The following is a 24111-nucleotide window of genomic DNA, read 5'->3' on the forward strand; positions in this document are numbered from 1 at the left end:
CGGTAAATTAAATCGGTAAATAAAGATAATCTCTGAATTTATATTGTTATTACGTATTGGTGTTTGTTTAAGTTTTCCATCTATAATTGATTCAATTTTGTATTCAATTATACAAAAATATTGATAAAATTATCAAACATTGTAAAATAATGAATTTATGTATAAAACTGATAATTTTAAAACGTTTTCCTGATTTCAAATAAATCTTATTTCATACCAAAATACAATAATTATTGCTAGAAGTTGATTATAGGTTTCGAAAATTCAAAGTTTACAAGGACAACCTAATCACAAAAAAGCAATAAAAAAAAAAAAAAAAAAGAACTGAAATTATGGTAAACTTAGAATAAGATAAACTTGATTTGAATTTGCAGTTTTAATTTTTTCTATTCGATCATACATAAATTGCATATCTTCATGCTTGATTGAATGTTAATACTGTAAATTTGCTGGTATCATAAAATAAATGAAGTGAATAAAATTGCTGAAATATACTTTTCGTTGGACATTAGTTCTCATATGTTTGTATATAAATGTGTTATGTTATGTACTGTAATGCTTCTACTACTACATGCAGGTGTACCGTATCTGCGTGCGCGACCATATACCGTATCCCGTGGAGTGCATATACTGTACCCCACAACATGATTATTAGGATTTCGAAGCAAGAACAAAAAATAAAATAAAAATTTAATTATCATTTATTTTCTACTTTCCCACATGTATCAAAATGAGAAAGGAAGTGAGATAAGAAAAGAGCAGCTGGAATTGAAGGATATACGGTAGAATGAAGAAACGATCACAGGAAAAATCTCAGTTAATCAAGGATCAAAGTAATCAAGGTAATCAAGTAAACAAACCAACCTTATATTTCTTGATCTGTTCTTCTACCCTTTCAAATATAAAAAGAATTCCATTTAATATCATATATCGTATCATATTTTCCTATAATTTCCTATCCACTACATATTGTTTTCATCTAAGTTTTGTAAATATCAAAATGAATGGTAATACTGTTAATGCTAATACCTATTTTTGTTAACATAATTTTGTATGAAAACTGGACAATTAAAATCTCCGCAAATTTATTAATGAAAATTGAGATAAAATGAATAAATTAAATTAAGTGAACAAAAATTATTTTGAAATGAATTTATTAATAGTTTGAAAAATATTTATACTCTTTTTTTATCATTCAAGCGCATAAATATTTTAGTAATATAGAATGAAAAAACTTTTCCAAAATAAATGAAATGCAAAATTTGATAAAAATTTCGCTTGAGAGAAAATAGCTTGAGAGAAAGAAAAAGCCGTAGGATACAATAGCAGCAAAGTGTTGATGATCTTTGATAATAGCTAAAACATTTCTGAAAGCCACTGATGTAGCACTGATAGAGATGTGATGATAATAAGGAAGAAATAATATGAATCAAATTTGTTTAGCAAAATGAGAAAAATGAAAATAAATGCATAGAGGAATTACAAATTTAATATAGCAGGATGTCATATAAGTGTTGTCACTAGTCACTTGCTATTCTCATTTAATAGTATTTCAAAAAAGAAAATCCATTTAAATTTAAATAAATATTTAATCTCGAACAATAAATCCACTCAAAATTTTCTTTTTTTATCGATGATTACCTTGAATATATATATTTTGCTGCTCAAGAATCCCACTTTTATCTTGAAACTCTAATGCATATATGTGTTCTTCTAATATTATGAAGTGTAATTTAATAAGTGGTATGAATTTTTACCTTTTTCGAAAATGATCAGAAAGTAATCTATGCTACAACTTGATCACTCATCCAATGACAGTATGAATAACAAAGGTGTCTCATGATAATAACTGACAGTTAAAGATTGTACATTTGGGCGAAACTCTCAGTATTAACCGAGTTATTTAGCAAAAGAAAATACACTTAGAAAAAAAGTTCAGTTCCTAAAATCTTTCGCTAAAGCCAACTTAAAAACAAAAAAAAAAAGAAAAAACATGTGCAAAAAATTGTATGCACATAGTGAAATAAAAAGGCAAAATGAGTAAAGCAGAGCAAAAATATAAAAATGAATCTAAATGATTCAAAATTGCAAAATAAAATAAATAATTGGAGAGAAATATTGCAATAAAAACCATAAAATATATAAATAAAATAATATCGACGAATTTAAACAAAGATGGTTAAGATTACACGAGACCTACCTAAGTGTGAGATTGTATGAGAGATATATAATACACGCAATATTAAAAAAAAGAAAAAAAAAAAACGATTTAAAAACAATTAATATTGCTATAAGTGCCAAATAAATAATATAAAAGACGTATGTATAAATCAAATACATATATATATGAACAATAAAGCTGAAATCTTTGAGAACATAAACGAATGATATTTACAAGGTACAACAATTCAACAATATTTTTGAAAGAGTAATATTATAAAAATATCATTGGTTTTTCATAACAAACTATTGTGTAAGTGAGAATGTGGTACCGAATGTTATTAAATGAAAACAAAAAAAAAAAAAAAAAAAGAACAATAATTCAAGAAAATAAGTCAACTTAAGTCAAACCATATATTCATTATTAAATCTCTATGCTAATGATAAATGTTTCACAGTTTTTGAATTCATGAAAAGCTTTTTATTAAACACATCAAATTAATGTTTACAAATTTTCGTTTTCTTCCATCATATATTAGCAGGAAAAAAAAAAAAAAAAAAAAACGTATATGTTTGTGTCAACGAACAACTACTATTAATCATTTTCTCGAATAATCCTTGAATTGTCACATAAAAAGAACTAACAGTTTTTTTTTATAGAAAAAGAAGTCAAGCATAACCATGAATTTGTACTTCACTTGCATAATGCTATATTTATTAACCAAGTCCAATATTCAGGGAAGGATTTCAGAAATCATCCATTGTTTGTTCGATTTCACGCTGTATAGTAGATGCTTTATAACGATCCTTTAGAGCTTTCTCACCGATTTGTTCAGCAAATAATTGCATTTTATCGCGGAATCCTAACTTGGAGCCATCAATCTGACAAAAAAATTGATTTCAAAAAAAAAAAATTTTTAAGTTGTTCAGGTTTTCTGTAATTTGTCTACAATCCCTAGAAAAGTCCTAGAAAAGACGAAGATTCTAATTCTCACTACTTATTATATACAGAGATTCTCACTACTTGTTATACACAGAGCTTATCCAATAAAAACCAAAAAATCACCTTTGCCTCTTTTGCTGCATGTTGCTTTGCTTCCAGTTCAATGAGACGTGCCTGTCGTGGATCTCGATATACTTCATGGGTACCAAGTACCTGAAATAAGGAGTGGTACTTAATGTGGTGGATCCTTTACGATAGAATGAATCAAGAAATAAGTAAAACATTATCTTTTTATAAATAAAAAAACTCACCTGAGCTCTTGGTTCCGGTTGATCGTCATCTTCATACATAAGTTTATTGTCACCATCCGAATCTCGTTTTTCAAAATTCTCCTCAACGCTGTTACCCCACTGTACTCCCTTCTTCTTCGTTATCGTCTCATCGAAATTTTCACTAAATGAAATTTTGAATATGATTTTCACAAAGGGATTGTTGAACTATGAAGTTTTGCTGTGAAATAATTTCTGATCTCCTGAAATATGAGCAAAAACTGATTACTTAAATCAAGAAAACATACTTGGTCGACAACGAATCTTTCTTTTCTTCCATAAATCTCTCTTGATCTCTTGCAAGAGTGTCCTGTTTCTGCTGTTCAGCTATTTTTTCCACATTATTCACTTCTAAAAATGTTATCTAAATGTCTGGTCATAAAAATCAATGATGCGAATGAAAGAACAGTGCAGAATATACACCAAATCTAAACTGAATTTTTACCAACCTAGTTTGCTTGATGTATTTTCACATTTTTCCGATATTGATAAGTTTTTCGGTCGTTCAAAACATGAACCATCCCCTCTTGTAGAAATAACGATCTCTGGTGATACGGATTTCAAATGTTCCCGCTGAGCAATGTTTTTGTTTGAATTTGATTCAACTGGAAATGGTACGCGGATTTTTGCTAATTCGTTAACAAGCTCACGATATTTTTGATGATCTGCTTCGGTCATTGCGGAACCTTTTGATTCAAGCTTATCCAGTTGCTCGTTCAACTCATCTCGTCTCTTCAAAATATAAAATGTTAAGGACTTCTTTCTTTTTTTAAAAAAAAGAATAAGAACATGTTAATGTGAAAGAGATTGGAAGACCTACATTAAAAACTATAAATTTCGAAAGAAAATAAGAGGTTCATTTAAAACCAACCAAAATATGATAGTACGAAGGGAGAAAGGAAACCGAACATAAAAAACTTACAGTGACATGACGTTTGGGTGGTACAGGTGGTGCTTTCTTCGTAAACCGACGTCCCGTACATTCATCCATCGCTACTCCCGGTTCTTGCATTGCAGCAATAACCGATGATCGTGAAGAATTGTGAGATGATGACGTAGAAGCAACCGAATTTTGCTCACGTAATGTGGAATTTGTGTTAGCAGTTCGTGAAGTCTCAAATTGTTGCTGCGTAGAAATGTGTGGAAAATGACGCTGATATGGAAGAATGCGTGAAGAGGTAGAAGAATAGGATGAATCGAAGGTAGAATGATGATCTTCGATTAAAGGTAAATTTGCATAATCAGTAATCGGTGATGATGATGCACTTGACAAAACATATTCCGACTGCAAAGTAAACAAATGAGAAGGAAATAGAGAAACTAGCAAAGATGATTAAAAAATTAACCTCCAAGTTACCAAATTTAATTTAAACTTGAATTTCCGAAACGAATTTTCATTTTTCTTTTCAAAATTTTGATTTGAAATAAAGATGCTAAGAAGGAAACAAATTTTCATTAAGCCAAAAGTAAAAATTCAAAAGTTGTACTAAATGAGCTGATTAAAGAAATATTGCATACGATGTAAAGAAATTTTTAATGAGAACTGGCATGAAATATACAAGAATGTATATGACAGTAAGATAATGAAAACACTTGGTAGAGTTAAAAGATAAGTATGAATGGTGCACATTTTTAAGAAAAAAAAAAAAAGAACTTACTGATAGAGTATTTTTCAATGTCGAATTCTGGCAATGAGTGGATGATAAAGCAGAATTGGCATAAAGATGAGATGGAGAATGTGAACGTGTATGATACTTCTGTTGTTGTTGCTGTTGTTGACGTAAAGTTGGTGATGGTGTAGGACGTGATGGCTGAATAACGATGGGACGAATATTTCGATAATGAGATGGCATGGTACTACGTTGCGAATTTGTTGTACTTGTCTGATATTTTTCACAGTGTACTGCTGGAACTGTGGTAGTACCGGAAGATGGCTGTAACGATGTCAGAGAAACGGTCAATGCCTTGTCAACCTGAAAATGATGATTAAAGAAAAATAAAGCATACGTAGATTGAAAAATTTGCACAATATTGTGAATTGATAAATCAAACCGGATTCTGATAAATGTCAGATGTTGAAGATGATCGATTTTTGATTAGTTGCTGATCAGTTGCAGTAATTGAATCATGCTGTGGCTGCATCTGATAAGTGCTATTAATCGTTGTCCCAGCACATCCATTGCGTGCAGGTTTCTGAAAATAAAATATAATTAATAAACTTTAATAATATATGTAAGATGTTTCTGTGATAAATGATGTGGAAGTAAATTGATCCAGGACAAGCAAAGCTGATAAGGCTATCATTTAACCTGCGACCAAATCTCAACAACAATGATATCAGCAATTGCGATGAAATTGTATAATGAAATTATAAAACAAAAAAACAAAAAGCAAAGAACAAAATTTTATTAATAATTCATAATATTTTTTTGTTTTCAACTAGCAAGTTATGAATAATATAATCCATAATAATTCAAGAAAAGCACCATTAAGTTGAAGTGAGCATTGTTGGAGTAATTAGAATTCATCGACGCGTTTGAATTTTGATATGAAAATCGCTGAGTGTTAGTGATAGCTGTAACACAAAAATAATATAGTCCATAAAATATTATGACTCATGTTTGATTCAAATTATGAAATTTAAACACAAATTTTATTGTAAATGCACTAAATTTTAAATTGTAACGGAAAGTATGCACCAAATGAGAAACATCGAGTTGTGACAATTAAACAATTTGATTCACAACAGATTATGTATTAATTTTCAGTTCAAATCTATTAAAAGTATTCTCTTATTTTGAGAGAATATTTTTATTTTCAACTGGCAAGTGGTAAAATTAAAATTGCTACAATAAGATATCCAAGAACTGAAACAATTTAACAATGAAAAATGCATATGATTACCGTCAAAAGATGCATTTTCTGAAGAATTCGGCATGATCGGTTGTTGGCCAGAAGAAGGTAGCTGACCTGTCTGCAATATAACAATCATACAAATATTGGTGAAAAGTTTCGGTAATTCTGGTAATTTTGCTAATTATTTCACTTTTCATAATCAACATGCGGGCAATGTCCTCATGATTATTCAAATCTTTTGTGTCATAAACATTGTTAACGGTTTGTTTTGGAACATAAATGCATTATGTCATCACTAAGGTCACTTTCAAATACAATAAAATTAATTCTTCACGAACAGGTTGACTCGTTATAATTTCACTGTATTTTAAGACTATAGTTCATAAATTGAATCTACAATATTTTGTAATCAATTACAATACTGTGAATGTAAAAAGACAAAGACACTTGTTAAGATGGATAGATTGGTCATTGAAGTTACAAAAAGGATTTTCTTCTTCGGCAATTGTCTCATATATAACGGTCTGTATTTTATCATAGCTAAGAAGAAAGAAGAAAGAAGAAAAAAAAAAAGAATGAAATGAGATAAACTTCGAAAAGAAAGAAATAAGTCTTAGAAAAGACCGACTTGTATACTAGAATTAATGCCTGATGATGATACTTGTGCTTGCGGAGGATTTTTCAACCATTCATATAGACCATTGTATCGTGCGGCATGTTTGTATACCTCAAACGATACGATTGGTCCACTCGAGGACATCTTCGATGCCGCTCTAAAAATAAATAAATGAATAATTGATTCAATAACAATTTTCTCGTTTTGCAAATGTATAATGTCTGTAGGTGACAATAACCAATCAACATTCTCTACTATATCATCATCATCTATTCATTCTTTAGAATACAAAAAGATTGCAAAATGTTCCTAAAATTGCTATAACACTTTTATATTACAAAAAAAAATAAAGAAAAAATCTTATGCTTAGAATAACAGCAAAAAATGATCAATTTCATTCGTAGAATGTAAATTTTCAACATGACTCATACAATTTGAGGGACAAACATTTTTTTTTCTTTTCTTTTTTTTTGACCAACAGATTATTTCAAGAAAAAAAAAAGAAATATTCCAATTCAAACTGCTAAAAGGTTGCTAAAGTATTTATAAAAAATAAACAAAGGATTAACTTGAAATCGCTTTGATAATTTGATCTTATCTATCATCTTAACCAAAATTAATATTTTCAGTTTTTTACTGAGTAACAAATGAAATTTAATAATATATCTCAAAACATACTCTTCTTGGCTGATACCAATAAGTGATTGGCCATTAACGGAAAGTAATTGATCGCCAGATTCAAGGCGACCATCCTTAAAATTCACAACTTTTTATTTTTCAAATTTCCAAACTAAAAACTTTATTTGATAATAATTAATTTATTAAAATAATAAACTTGACAGATAGATTTTTGTTGTCAGAATAGATCTTAATAGAAAACATTTCTGAAATATGCTAATTCAAAAAAACATCAAATTTTTTAATGATCTACTAACTCTAAACTATAAAGATTTGCAATTGATAATGTAAAAAAAAAATCTTTTTTTAGACATAAAAGTCTTCAAGTGAAATAATCCAAACAAAAAAGGAAAAAAAAAAACAAAACAAAACAAAACAAAAAAAAAAAAGGAAAACAAACTCGATATGCAGCACTACCATCCACAACTTTCTTCACATAAATACCAATGGAATGTTCACCAACCCCCTGAACCACGCAAAACATCATTTTAGAAAATAAAAAGTGTAGATTAAATACTCTTTCAGATAATAAATATGTCAGGTAAATTGTTATTAGGATCCGTTTGTGAAAATAAAAAAATCGCCACCAAAACAATGATAATCAGCACGATTACAGTATGCAGAACAGAAGAATGAAATAACAGATTGAAATTGATTTTTTCTTTTTTTATTTCACTTTTTTTTTTTTTTGTTTTTTTTGTTTCCTTTTTTAATTAACTATGAATAAGTTTTTCCAAATAATTGTGCAAAGAGATAGTAAAATGAAGAAAAGAATAGAAATGTAAAATAGTACAGTAGTAATTGCAAAAAAGAATATACTAATATAGGAAGCAAAAATAAGAATAAAATATGGAAAATGAATGATAAGCGTATGTGAGATGGTAATAAAGTTAAATGATCAGAGATAAATGATCAGTTATAGGAAAATTAGATAAAATAACAATTTTTATAAGTATTATAAATTGGATTAGACGTAGATATTTCACAAATGTGCAATATAGTAAGAGGAACAATTCTGCTATCTAAAGTAAAATAGGTTATATGAGATATCATCAAGGTGTTAACTATCAGTTCAACAATTATAACTTTGGTTGAGAAATATTCTATTTAATGTTTACTAATGTCATCTGTGATATGTTGTAGATTGGTAACGATAAGGCAAATTTTCCATCGCTGATGTAATTTTAGATATCTATTAGTTACATTGATATACTCCTCCTCCTCCTCTCTTTCAAATTGGCTTTTCTATCAATATCATTCCAATTCTCTTTTCATACTGACAAAATTTAAGAAAAATACAAATAACAGAATAACAGGGGACTGAAAATAATAGAGTAAGAAGAAAAGATACATTTTAATAAGAGAGAGGAAGAAGCAGTAGCGCAACATAGCAAAATAGAAGAATAGCAAGTTAAAACTTTCTTCCTCTTTGTTTTCCTACTTTCAAATGTTTTTTTTTTCTTTTTTTTTTTTTTAAAGTTGCAAAAGTTAGTGATTTGTGAATGTTCAATTTTTGGTTGAACTTCATTGCCACATTAAAAAAAAAAGACATTTAAATACAATTATCTTTACATGAAAATAAAGATTTAGATGGAAAGAATGGAGGAATTTTGAGTGATTTGTATTTGGTAATAAAATTTTATGATGTCTTTCATTCATTTGAGTAGAAAAAAAAGCAGCAATCATAAGATATAAAAACGAAAACATATATATGCATATATGATCTTTTTTAAACTACTGATTAGCAGAAAATTTTTTAAAAAAAAAAATAATATATAAGAAATGAATAAAATATAAAATATACCTGAGCGGCTACAATACTTAATCCAATTCCACCAGTACCACGATTAATAGTGATCACTACAATCTCTGAATCTCGTTCCTGAAATGTGCTAAAATTTGGAAAAAAAAAAAAAAAAAAAAAAAAACTTTCTTTGCAATTATTTGTTCAAATTGAAGATAGAAAAATGAATAAAACTACAAGTATAAGAATCAATCAAACATTCACCACTTAATAAAACCGTACATCAGTCATTTACTACTACTTTGCTGCATATATTCACACAATAATATATCTTATTTTGCAAAACAAAATTTAAAATTTCAGCTGATAAATACATATTTTAATTAATGATCAATCGATACGCATCAGAAAACTGCATAAGATTAATTTGAAATTAAACAGCCATAAACTTCAATATCAAAAAAAAAATTAAGGTTTCACAATTCCACTCCAAATGACTTAATGAAAATTATACACTACAGACTCAGTGAATGATTCAGAACCTTACTGCTTTAACTTTAAGTCTAAGTAAGATTAAGAACAAAAGAAAATACAATTTGCCACATTTATATAATCATTACTATAACAATATTATAACCAGTATGTGAGTAAATACTAGTAATATAGATACCAAACTGCAGCGATTCCAAATTAAAGAAAAAAAAAAAAAAAAAAGATTTGAGAATCTTCTTGTCACTTATTTAACCAGGACACTCAGCTATAAAATTACCAGCATTTTTGATGGTCATAAATATAAAATTTTAAAAGATTAGCTTAACAATTTTAAAAATACCAAAAATCAAAAAAATCAATTTAAACTTACTCGTTTGGGTAATGAATTCATACTGGACATTGATATTTGCTCATGTAGACTATTCGATAGTGTTCCCATTTCTGACTCAGTTTGTTCTTTGTTCTGTAACGTACATATGTATACCATATGCTTATGGTTTAAGAAATTTTCCCAAATATTCCATATATATATATATAACTTATTTCAAGTTAAACATGAAGAATGAAGAAAAGAGAGATGAATTTTCTTAAACAGCTCCTCGTTAATCCGATAATTTCAAGTAATAATTTGGTTGTAGGTAGGCGAAGCGAAAGTAGTAAAATAGTTCTTGAATAAAATTTAAATGTATTCTTAGAAATCAATGAGCAATGCGAAATAAATTAGTATATATGAGCTGATATGAATAAAGGAAATTTTAGCTTTCTTTATAATCCTTTTGAAAAAAAAAAAAAATACCAAAGTATAATCATCAATCAAACAAATGTCTCATTTTTCATCTTTTCTGAATGATTCTTGAATTGTACGGAAATAAATTATGAAAATCACGAAAGACACACACACACACACACACACACACACACACACACACACACACACACACACACACACACACACACACACACACACACACACACACACACACACACACACACACACACACACACACACACACACGCCCATTCACAATATTAGTTTTTCCGATTGAAACTTTCTTAAAATCTGTGAAAGGACGTTAAAAAATACGGAAGGAAAAAAGGAAGATATTCTGATTGACAATGAAAATGAGGTTGTTTCAGATAAATGGAACAAATAACGAACAAAAAAAAAAAAAAAATGGACGAGAATTCTTTCTAATTTCCATTATATGAACATTTTTATACACTTGAAAATGGATATATATATATCAAGTTGTGATGAATGATGACATGAAAATTATATGTGAAAAATGACAGGAATAAGTGATGATGATGATGATGATGATGATGATAACTAACACTCTTACTCTGACATACTTATTGATGTTTGCCAAAATCATCAAATAAAATCACGCAAAGTTTCATTATTATATTCTTCATATTATTCATATGTCATCAATTATACCAAATATAAAGATTTCCAAGGTTTCTTTTTCCAGTTTAATACAACTATAGTAAAAATTAGGCTACCTGATGATCATTTCTTTTTCTATCTTCTACTCTCATCTTCTTCTTTACACCTTCAAATGTTGCTATATACTTAATTTAACACTTAAAATTACACTAAACTAACAGCTGTTTAGTATTATCCAACAGTTTGAATCCCTTTTATAATCACCTTTAACCACTGACTTTTCTTTTTATAATCTCTCACAATAAGTTACTTTTTTCATTATTTCCTATCCTTTTCCATAAATTAACTATTGAAAGAAACGTCCAATTGTTCCAAAGTCAAGAAATATAAATTGCCATAAAATGGTAGGTTTCTAAAATCTTAATCCATCCAAAAACTGCATACAGATATACCGAACAAAATATTCAACCATATATCTCTAATGTAAATTAAAACCAGATCCGTAATTATTTTCAGAAGTCAATGTATACCTGTAATCTTTGCAGTGAGCCGATTGCCTTCGTAGATTCTTCAGTAGGAGATGCAGTTTTTAAATAAACTGTCCAACTACCTGAGGACTGGTTTTGTGGAAGGAAACGACATAAACCTGAAAAGTTTTGAAAGAAAAAAAAAAAAAAAAATCACATTCCAAATGATTTTCTGCAACAGTATTGGTTCTTTGTAATATAAAATGCGAATAAAATCTTCTAAAAATCCTTAAAGCTTAAAAATTCGAGAAAGTTATTAAAAAATCAGCATAAAATTTAAGAATGAAATACAGGATTGTTCAGTACCTTGCGCTTGTAGACTACTAATTACTTCAGCAAAAGCGGGAGAAAGTCCACGGATAAGATCTGAAAATTCGAACCATTTGAAAAAAAAACATTTAAGATTAATGTAATAAAAAAAAAACACAAATTTTCCACTAGTCTCAAAGTATTTATATCTAAATAGAAATAAACAAATAAACGTTTGACAGATAAGCATAATATAGAAAAAAAATAACCAAAAAAAAGCATTAAAAAGTTTCTGTGCACCAATAAATATCAACATAATTCTTCTCCGTTAGGAAATAAAAGATAGAACGAAAGATACACATTTAGGGAGGAAGTAAAAATTACATTTCTGGAAGACATGGAACTAAGTGAATAATTTACAAAGTACAAAACTTTTTTTTTTACTTCCTAAAAAAAGAAAAAAAACCTGGAGAATAGCCATCTTGAGGAAGAAGAAAAGGCAATTGCAATTGTGGTTCTTCTTCAAGTTGTATAGATGCTTTATCTTGTGCTGCCATTACATCTGCATGAATTTCCGCAAGCCGTACAACACTTTCAACTAGTTCATTCAAGACTGGCTCTTCACCAACATCCAGAACTATGTGCTCAAGGAACCAACGTACCTTAAAAATTACCGATTATGTAAAACTTCAAAAATTATTAAACAGATACATCATTTGATATCACAAAATATATAAACATCTAGTGAATGTATTTTTATTGTTACTAGCAGTGATTGAAATTTTGGAACTAAGTTCAAGAGTTCGAATAGAATGGCAAACAATTATGTGGCAGATTTGTAAGTAGTTTTCCTTTTTTTTCACAATATTAATTAATCTTTCTCAAAACATATGAGCTTGCAAGTAAATCCTGAAAATGGTAGAATTTGTTAATTTCCTCTCAGAGAAATTCGATCAGTAAAATTTTTGTTCGTGGAGAATTATTGTGAAACAAAATGAAACTTTAAAAATCAGACTTACTTGTACGCTATTCAATTTGTAGCACGTTGCACCTAAATTACCAATATGATCAACAGTTTTTGGTGTTACAAGAAGAATTATTGCTTGATTGATACGATCCATGTGACATTCAGCTGCTAATTCCAGTCCTTGCTGGTAAGCCCATTCATTCACGTAATTAAGACGAGTTCGCAGTCTAAAATCGATAGATTAGGCGTTTTCAGAAATAATGTATTAAATAATACTACACTAGTAAATGCAACAAAATAAAGGTCAAAAATTCAGAAATACATTATGAATTAAAACTAAATCCAAACAAATCACTGATAATTTCGATCTGCTTCCATTAAACCGATATTCGCTGTTAAGTTTAACTATGAAATTTGAGTTTCCTTAACTAAAACTGAATTTAGTGTAACATAATTGACTGTAAAAGATTCTCACATGTTGATTTGAGCTATGCATTTGGTTAACTATACAGCATTCTTTCCAAATTAGTAAACTTCCAGTTGGAAAATGCAGTTGTATAATAAATGAATTTATCTGGAAGAAACATACCGAACACCGAAAGCTCGACTACAGTATGGTATGCCAGATGAAGATACAAGCCAATTAAAGAGTACCACATTTATGTGATAAAATAATTGTGAGAATAACTGAATTGTTAATGCTGCATTCAAGCGACAACGACGTAACAAACACATAATTTCCTCCAATCTTGCAACTAGATCATCTGAAATATGATTGATTTAGCTAAATTTCAGCTAAGCTTTTAAAAATTTTAGTCAAATCAATGATTCATTGAAATGGTAACTATAGCAAAGATAATGAATTTCCTTTAATTTATTTAACCAAATTTTCTAATAAAAGCTTGAGAAATGAAATCAAGACAAATAAGCAGTCATTCAAAAGAAAAACAAAACAAAATTATTCATCCAATTTCTGTACTTTTAAAAAAATTTTTAAAAAAACATATGATTATAACAGTTTATCTTGTGATTGTCTCCATTAGATTTGATTTTTAAAAAATCCGAAACAAGAAAAAAAGAAAAAAACTCTCATCTCCTTGTAAAAAAAATGAACACATACGTGAAGCAGATCGATCATCCAAGAATGCATCTCTTATTGAGTTTAGTGTGCTATCCAAACTACTTTTTAACACTGTTCCCAGCATTTCAAATGTTTTTTCAACACAACCAGCTAAAATCTGCTGAGGCATACCACGTGACAATATTGCTAAGTCGACGTCCTGCTTGAAAAAATTCAACAATTCACTTGAATTTGCTAACCAGAATCCTAGAGATTCTCGCGATCGTCTTTGCTATAATATTTTTGAGTTGTAAAAGTTGTAAAATTAGAAAGAAAAGCTCACCAGAACTGCATATAATTCAAATTCCAATTTAATAAATAATTTTTAAGCTAGCGGTCTGATTGCCTAATGACTACTGTCAACCGATTATTCAGTTTCAATTTTTTTTTTTTCGTATTGAACTGATTAAATTGAAATTAGTTCAAAAACCTTTGAAACAAGAAGAAAACGATTAGCAGCTTTTGTTAAAAAAAGTTGTAATCGCGTGCGGCTATCAGTAGAAACTGTTTGCGAAGGAAACAACAATCGATGACGTGCAACCACGTACACCACATATGCTGGCGTAAGTTTGAACTGTGCATTTTCTCTTTCAAAACAAATTAGTCGATGCAGAAATTCGTCTTCAGCTAAGAAAAAATTCTCCAAATATTATTAATTTTAAAAATTACAAAAGTAATGAAATAACTGATAAACAGTTAGAAATATTTTCAATTTAGTTTGTTATTAGGATGATAAATGTCTAATTTCTCACTAAAAATTACAAACCTTCTTCTCTTACTTCAGCCAAAGCTGGTAATGTATCAGCCGTACACATTGATTTCTCAGTTCCAAGTCTACTTATGGTAGATGTTGAAACATTTCCTACTCCTTCGCTTATTGTTGATGATGATGCTAACCTAAAAGTGGTGAAATAATTGAAATTTGAAAAATTAGGGATGACTAGCAAGAAGATGATAATATCATTCATGCCAATAAGTGAAATAAATATAGAAAGAGCTAAGTTGTAAGATAATCTCTTCATGAAAAGTTGGGATAGATAAAGACAAGAGATAGGATTCGAATGCAAGGATAAGCAATGCTAAGCTAGACTCAGTAATGAGATAAGCAATACTAAGCTGGGTAATACTCAAAACAAAAAAAAAAGAAATCATGGATGGATGATAAGCTGAGCAGATTTGGCATTGCAAAATATAAAAATAAAACTACCAAAAGATTAGCTCAAAAATTCGTTAAAGTTAATTTACCTCTTTTTTTTTTCAAAAGGACTAAACTATTATTGATTTTTGAACAATAGTGAGTTTTTAGCCGATTTTGTTAATATTTTGTGTAAACAATTAAGAAATCATAGTTTAAGCAAGGAAATGCTATCCATGGATGATTTAACAAACATTTTGGGAAGGATAAAAATTTTAATGGAAAAGAAAGGGAATTTATAATATAGTAAACACATTTACTGATACAGAACGTTTCAATTCGAAGAAAAAAAAGTGGAAAATCTTTAAATACATCCTAAAATTCTATCAGTTCTGCTACACTTCTCTTAAATCTCTGTGAATAGAAAATTAGTAAATAATAAAATTAATTCATAATTGCCCAATTTTTACATAAACTAAATATATTAATTTATTAATAATCGCTGAATTTATATGAAAAAATTAATCCTAAAACTATTTTTGTTAATGGAAAATTGTTTAAATACATTAGGTATTATAAGTGATTAGAAAATAATGAAACAATAAGAAATGTTAAACTAACGAATGCTAAAATTAATTCAAATCAGAGCTATAGTAAATACAAGGAACTAAATGAAATGAAAAAGGAAAATTAAGTTTTAATTTGCAAACATATTACTTGATTTAAATTTAATTTCTTATAAAATGCAAATTCTTAGAGCTTACAATTGATTGAGTAAATCAGACGATATTCTTCCACTCTTTTTATTAGCATTTGCAGCAATAAATAATGGAATATCAGTATTTGATTTACATCTTATATGAGTTGCTAAACCTGGAAGTGGTATACCAAAGAGATGCAAACTTCTGTTCGAACCAGAATGATGATTAACACAGAATGATGATGATAATATTCCTGATGTTTCAATTGGAGTTGATATCATACTACCATCAACATCGAACGTTGTCTCCATTCCTTTCATACTGCTTCTTTCAGAACTAAGAATACGAAAAAAAAAAGGATAATTTTGATGAATTTCGTAAAAAGCGGATATCATAATAACTCATAAATGAGAAAAAAAAATGAACTGAACAGGAAAAGGAAAATAGATCTGATGCTTCATTCCGAAATAGATTTAATTTCATTCCAAAAAGTTTCTTTAAGTTTTGAAAACATATCTTTTCTAGTATAAACAGATTTAAACATATCTTTCATCTGAAACATCAACTATGATAAACACTGCTAAAATCGATATTTCAGATGAAACTTTGTTTTTTTTTTTTTTTTGTAATAATTTCTCATTTTTGTGAGAAAAGAAATTTATGATAATTTCTATCATAAAAAAAAAATGGAAAATTCTCTAACTAAGTGAATCAATGGGATATTTGACAGACGAGAAAAAGAAATGCTTCGCATATGTTAAAAGAAAAACTGTATTAAATATCGGACAATCGTTATTATACTACAGAAAACAAAAATACTTCAGGTTGTCCTCCTAATAAACTTACTATTTTTCTCATCTATTTCAAAGTTTTCAAAAAATTTCAGAATAATATTCCTAGTTATAATATAATTTATCTAATACTTTTCAATTCAACATAAAGCAAAAATGGAGCTTTGAAATTGAAAATTACCGACTAAGGTTAGACAGATAATAGAATAACCATCAATGTGATCAATTGTTTGCACGATTATGTTCTTATCAAGAACTACCTACCTTAAGTAAACAGAAAGACAATTCTCATCGCAGGCAAATAAACGATTTTTATACAGCAAATCTTCAAAAATAAAAACTAACATTTTGGACATATTTCAATACCTTCATCATTAATAAAGTTAATTACTTTACTACCTCTTAAAATATTTCACTAATCGTTACCAATGAGAATTTTTGAAATCCTCTAAATGAATGATCAGTAAAAAAAAAAAAAACTATAAATTTAATTTGATTATATAACTCCAAAAAAAAAGAAAAAAAAAACTCCCAACAAGAAAACAATATTAATTCCTAAGCTACTTTTACTTCACAATAATCTATAGCAAATATCATTCATCACATAGAAATACCAATCATTCTATTCTACTTATCTATTTCTTTACTTCTTTCTACCACAATACTTCCATTCATATATGCAAATGACTAATAGTTTCGATTTGGTTTCACCCCGGCTAATTTGAAATGAATATTTATGATTGACAAAGTAAAATATGAATCATCAAACAATGAATGTATATAAAACTGTAGATATGAATGTTTGCTTATATGTGCATGACACATAAACATCTCATCCATACATCATACCATGCCAATGTAACAATTATTTCAAATAGGAAAAAAGGTAAAATAAGAAAAGATGGAAAGAAGGAAGAAAGAAGAGTCAGTGATACAATTCATTGCTCTTTTAAAATTAAGCGTTTGTATAAAGTTATGCAAACAATATGTTTAAATAAATAATTCAGTCAAATAAGACCAAAATGAAAGAATTTGGACGTATGGAACAATTTGAAATTTATCATTGCTAAAGAAGATGATACCAAAAAAATTCAAATATTAATCATTATTTCGCTTTGAATTTTCTCAGATTTGGTCCAAAATTTACATCATTTTTTCAAATGATCATTTTTTTTCTTGTTATAATTTATGCTATTCCATTTAAAAACTTATTCTAAATCTTTTCTAAACTTTAAATACGAAATATTTGCAAATTTTATGATCTTCTCTATACCAGAAAAATTACTATTTTCCACTCTACAACAAGAAATGACAACTTAAGTTCTAAGTTTTCCAGTAAATCAAAATACACTACTTTAATTTTTTTTTTAAATTATCTGTTACAATTTCAACTCTTTATTTTTAGCTAAACTTATACCAATAATCGACTGGTTAATGAACTAGAAAATTTGTACAGTAAAATCCCAAGACTAGTTTTTCAGAGATGGTCTGGAAGTGAAAACTGACACATTGCTAATATCTATCTAACAAACAAGTAAAGCTTTACGGAAGGCTTATATGCAAATATTTTCGTCATCAACATTGCTTGCTCTATTCAAACAATGAATCATGCTGTATTATTTTATTTAAGAGACATAAAACACTCCATATGATTTAATCTAAGTTTTGCAAATAGTAAGATGTATACCGAGAAGCTTCTCCATGATTTTGAACAAATAATGGGAGAAAAAATATTGAATACAATGTGTTTTTTTTTAATTAAAAAAAAAAAAGAACCTGGGGAAAAAAAAGATGGAAACATCACGATATTTTTTGTGAATTTTGTCAAAAAAAGAATAAACAAAATACCAGATATACTTACTAAAAACACCTTTCTAAACCTTCTAGAAAATAGTGATTGCAATAATCACAAAATTTCATAATGGATCCAAAGGAATCAAAAATGATAATGCTTACATAATTTTTTGAAGTCTCGGAAAAATGGTTATCAAAAGTAGTATGCGTGAATATAGACACTCAGTTCCGTTAAAATTATCATCTCATTAAATATTTCAATCATTTAAAAAACTGAAGAAAGGTTTTTTTCTTTCATTCTTCCTTCTTCTACCTTGATAGCTCAACAGAAACCTCGGGAATCAAAGTTCAACAACGGTCTTCATTAATTTAGATGTAAAGAAAATAAACTGAATAGAATACTGACCTCCTCAATCCAGGAACCATTTCTAACTTATTATTGTTTCCATTAACCATATGCGCTTCTCCAGCATCCTAAAATTAAGCATCACTCATCCGAGGCCCAAACAATTCGAAGTGTTTAAAATTAGAAACTCAAATTGTTTTGTAAATTTCCATTTATAATAATCACCATGAATTTTAGAAAATTTTCAAAATAGAATTTAAAACCTCAATAACTAACCCAAGAACTTTGATAACGAAACATATGGCTGCGACCAATACCAATTATATTCCCATCACGAAGAGCTACAGTTTGAGAAATACGCTGACCATCAATCTGTAGATTTCATCTTTTTAAATTCGTATTTCATTTTAATGCAATTTATCTCTTCTAAAACTTCATGTATTAAAGAACAAACCTCAATATATGCGCTTTGATCAGATGGTGTGACCGTTACAATACCATTCTGATAATTAATAACGGCATGTCGGGGTTTGATACTCTGCCCATCTAGAAATAAGCCCATCGAGCGATCTGAGCCTATACCCAAGACACCAAACGGTATATGTATTGGTTTCATTTCTGGGATTTCTTTACTATCTAAATTCATATCTATATAGTGAAATTAAGACCTCAGAAAAAAAAAAATGTTTTGTGAAAAAAAGTAAAGTTTTTTTCAGTGATAGAAATAATGGAACTGGTAAAAATTAAATTAAGGGTAAAAAATTATAAATAAGGGGTAAATAAGATGAGATAAAGTGTCATTTAAAAATTTATAATATACAACCTAGAGATTACCTGAAGTTAGTTGTAAAAGACATGGTTTGACAGCAAAAATATTTTGTATGCGCAGAATTTGAGAGGTTCCTATACATAGCTTTTGCGGATCTGCGTAACTGACTCCAAGTGCTGCAGTTGATGATATTGATGAATGACGCGCATGTCGTTTTTGTACTTCTGATGATTGCTGTTTCACAACAAAAAATATTTCCTCTGATGGATCTGGTATATGATTTGCTAGGCTAACCAACGGATACTCATTATAATCCATAATTCGTTCACGCCTACTGATATTCAAGAATCGCAAATCACTTAATGAACGAGAAAGCTTCGTAGAAACAGGTATCGCCATCTGCAAATGTTGAAACAATTATTTTTCTATTGTCCTAAAATCAACATTTCATATTAGTTAGATGTCGAAGTGAAACTAGATCAATTAGCAGCTTCAACTGATAAAGAAAAAAAAAAAAAAAAAAAAAAACTCAGTCATTAGATAATGCTTTATGTATCGCTCTCATTAATAAAACAATGTACAGCTAATTCTAAAAATCAATGACAGTGACAGTGAAAAGTTACCTCAACTAAAACAAATTCCTCCACATTTCTGTTGACACCATATTTTTCTAATACTTCCTCCAATATTCTTCTTGTAGTATCACGTACTGATACAAGAAGTGTAACGTACGGTCGACTTGGTTCTAATTCATAACCATAAATCTTTAAACTACCACCTGAAATTGAAAATGAAATGAACTTTAAAATTTGACCCATTCAATCATCTTAATTTCTCAACTACAGATTTTTTTAATCATATTTGTCTTCTAACCACTTTTTTTTTAAAAAAAATTCTTATAAGAAAAGAATTCTTGCCATAATAAATAAAGAAATTATCTTACTTATATCTTTCTTCGTGCAAAATTCAAGTAAATCCACAAATCCAAGAAGATATAATGTATTATTAAATTACGCTATTAAATTAGTCCTAATTAACGCTCTAAATGATGGTATAGCATCAAAATCATGTGGTCAAAATAATTCATTTGCTAAATATCTCAAACTCTTTATGAAAACTAGAATTAGTGTCTCTAATTAACAGATGAACTAAGTCTATACTACTAATGGCATTAGCTGACATCCTTCTCCAAATAATACAAAAGAAATGCTACACGCTATTTATTTTTGTGAGATATGGTCGAATCAAGAATTGCTTTTGCGAAATGTTGGACTAATCATTTAACGATACGCCATACATAACGCAACGCCGGTAATGTGTCCGCAAATTTTATAGCACACACAAGACCACCAATTCACACTTTCAATAGCGAATTAGCTTCTCGAGGTGGTGCGAAGAATCGAAATCTTAAGCAAATTTGTCGCAATTGAAGCAATCAACCATCATACTAACTTGTGAACTGAACATCCACATCAACCCATCTTCCCAGCCAAAATAGTTGTATTTGTAGAAAATCCCAATAAGGAATTTAATATTACAATAGATTATGAGTTTTTGGGAGAAAATTCTCCGAAATTTCTGGTAGTATTCTTAAGAATAGTATTTTTGCTGTCAACTTCCTAGAATGAAATTTTCCTTTTTTCTTTCCTAGTTAAGAAAAACTCACACCCGAAGTTTTATTCCTAAAATTATTTAAACACTATATCAACTACCACATCCATCTTTATATTGTTTTCCTGTTTATTTTTATTTTAGAAATTTTAGAAACTACAATTTTTTGCAATATCAGACAACGCACAGCACTATAATAAACTGCTACTAAATCCTCAAATTCGATGACATGAAAAAAAAAAAAAAAAAAAAAAAAAAACTAAATTGTGATGTTTCTATCATTACCTTGACCCAAATCTTTTAATTTTGCCGCAATCTTTTTTTCGCGTCGTTTCTTCATCACAATTTCTGGATTGGAAATTGTTCGTGTAAATGTTGTTGGCGGCAAAGCTTTATATAATTCTTCAGAAGCTCGTAACTTTGGTTCCTGTTGCTCAACCGCTGAAATTTTGCCTCGTAGTTGAAAATCATTCTTATCAACCTTACTTTCTATTCGATACCATAAGTTGACTATTCTTCCGGCAATATTTTCTCCCCTCCCCCGTTTGTATTTTCAATTTTTATATCAAAAAAAAAAATCTAAATCTTAAAACAACCACCACCATATACTGAAATAGAAAAGGTTTGGCATTTGAATTTACATTCATTAACACCATAAAAAGAATAACCGATCAACAAGCACATCTGAGAAATAAAACGCTAACTACACATTAAAGTATTACTAGTGAAATCTACAATACAGATCAGGTGGTTGATAAAAGATCATCCTTTATCCAATTAATATACGAAAAAAAAAGTTTAAAACTAATAAAAAAATAAACCCTGAAGAAAAACAAACTTTAGTTTTAATCTCAACGAGCTACAAACATAATGTAGTATGAAATTAATAAAACTGAAACCTTTTTGATGCTTCTTTTTCAGTTCTTTTTCTTCCTTTTTCGAAAATCTTTTTTGATTGCCACTCAGGCCATATGTAGTGTCCTAGAATAATTTTTCCCTTCAAAATTATGAATTCTATCCTGAGAAAAACTGCATATCCTTCCTTTCTCCTACAAAAGTCAGTCATACCGGAAATGGTTTAATAATATATTTAAATAGCAGCAAGTAATAGGCTTTGTAAAGTAGGTTCTATAAAACTTCCTATAATATAATCCATTTCAGAATTACCTACGAGTTCTTCCTATTTTTAAGCGTATACAACTACTTCTGTCTTATATGATTGTAGTGCTTGGACAATAATTTTACAATTTAGAATCAAGTAGTTCAAGACTCCCTTAATTTCTAATTACTTCAAAACTCGGACCATATAACAATTTAGCATAAATTCGAATTACATGATTACAAATCATCTAGTTTTTCAAATCGCTCACTGTTACACCATTATTATTCTTAAAAAAGTCTTAAAATGAAGTTTTACGAAAATTTATACCTTGACAGAAGTAATATTATGGTGTGCCCTCAACAGAAACCGACCTTCGCGATCATCTTTATGCCAATTAAGCTGTACAAGTAATGGTTTCTCATTAGGTGCTAAGCATCGCTCATCGCCATTTTCATGAACCTCCCATAAGGTATATTCTGGATTGCTGAGCCTGAAAATTAATCTTTTGTGCAGACTAGTATCAAGTCCTTAGAGTAAAAACCTAAGGTGCTGGTGTGAGTTCTTTCCGCTAACGGGAAAGCATCCATAAACTTACATTTTCAAATCAGGATGAAATTTATCAACCAATGCACTGATAACTGCTCGAGTTGTTGCTGTACTGGAAACACGGATACATTTCGTCAATACCTTATCTTTTGATTCTTGAAAATAGAATCGCATCACACCATGAATTTCAAGATCCTGAAATCTCACGAAAAAAAGTTCTTGATTCCACAAATGAACAGCAATAAACAAAAGCAAGTATAAAACCATTTTATAAATATGGTTTTTTTTTTTTTATTTTTTTTTATCCACTTTTTTTTATCCACTTTTTATCCACTATTTTTATCCACCTATTATTACATTTAGATAAGACATCTATACTACAAGTAAAAAAAGAACAGTACTCAAATAAAATAAGCAAAAAAATATGCCAAAATTATGGATTAGAAATAAAGTGAATCTTTTATTATTATTTCGGCATAAGAACTGTGAAAAAAAGTGCTAAAATGTATTATAACTGTTGTAACTCATTTTTCAGTTTAACGCTAAAGAATTAATTAGTTGTAACAATAGTCGAATAAAAAAAAAAAAAATAAAACCAAATTTACAGTAAAAAATTTTAGGAAGACTGGAAAACTTTCGGTTTGTACAGCTTCCTCAAATAAACAGAGTGGATTATAATAAATCAGTTAAATATGCTCTTTTTTCTTATTAAATGGTAATAAATTATATTAAATAATAATAAATTATATTAATATATATATATATATATATATATATATATATATATATGTATATGCATTAAATAATAATATATGTATATATTAATATAAATATTAAATAATAATAAATTATGGTTTTATTTGTGCAAATATACCCTTTGTTTTAGTAATTTCATGCACAAATGTTATAATAGGTAAATTTAAACTTGCACATTCTTGTGGGAAAGCTTAAGCTAATTCGATATTTTCTTACAAGTTAATCCACAAACATTTTAACTTTTGTCAAAAAATTCGAATCGAAATACCTCTGTTGGATAGCTTAGATTGAATAAATCAAGCCGATTTTCATTCCACTGATCCACCAGCTGCCAAAGTGCTTCGCGCTCGACTTCCTTGGCAAGCGGTAGCCTGCTGAGCATGGTCGGTGCACCTTCTTCTTCCCTGAAACTAAAATACTTCCTCGAATTAATTTCTAATACATTCAAGAAAGGTAAAACGTTCATCTATTCAATTTTGATCTTCAAAT

At 28.7% G+C, this 24111-nt stretch overlaps 1 protein-coding gene across 2 annotated transcripts; it reads right to left on the bottom strand.

Annotated features, from left to right (window-relative positions):
• Window positions 1-2907: 2907 nt before the first annotated feature.
• Bma-afd-1 (conserved hypothetical protein,hypothetical protein) lies at window positions 2908-24004 on the bottom strand (the record flags this gene model as incomplete). Of its 2 annotated transcripts, XM_043079949.1 has the most annotated exons (33): window positions 2908-3042; window positions 3227-3316; window positions 3415-3556; window positions 3681-3783; window positions 3882-4164; window positions 4355-4717; window positions 5091-5405; window positions 5485-5625; window positions 5919-6007; window positions 6337-6406; window positions 6950-7061; window positions 7583-7656; window positions 7983-8048; window positions 9387-9464; window positions 10189-10281; window positions 11739-11854; window positions 12042-12101; window positions 12451-12646; window positions 13004-13178; window positions 13541-13715; window positions 14072-14303; window positions 14502-14698; window positions 14838-14968; window positions 18899-18966; window positions 19115-19210; window positions 19293-19474; window positions 19673-20006; window positions 20231-20385; window positions 21504-21659; window positions 22118-22199; window positions 22648-22810; window positions 22916-23061; window positions 23891-24004. In XM_043079949.1, the coding sequence occupies 33 exons, from the start codon at window positions 24002-24004 to the stop codon at window positions 2908-2910; spliced, it is 4932 nt and encodes a 1643-aa protein (XP_042935883.1). The 2 variants fall into 2 exon arrangements, with proteins under 2 accessions (XP_042935883.1, XP_042935884.1); XM_043079950.1 differs by lacking the exons at window positions 18899-18966; window positions 19115-19210; window positions 19293-19474; ... (5 more) ...; window positions 22916-23061; window positions 23891-24004 and having other exon boundaries at window positions 6917-7061; window positions 14838-15093.
• Between the last annotated feature and the right edge of the window lie 107 nt (window positions 24005-24111).

The sequence above is a fragment of the Brugia malayi genome, assembly GCF_000002995.4.
Source record: "Brugia malayi strain FR3 genome assembly, contig: Bm_v4_Chr3_scaffold_001, whole genome shotgun sequence".
Taxonomy (NCBI): Eukaryota; Metazoa; Nematoda; class Chromadorea; order Rhabditida; family Onchocercidae; genus Brugia; species Brugia malayi.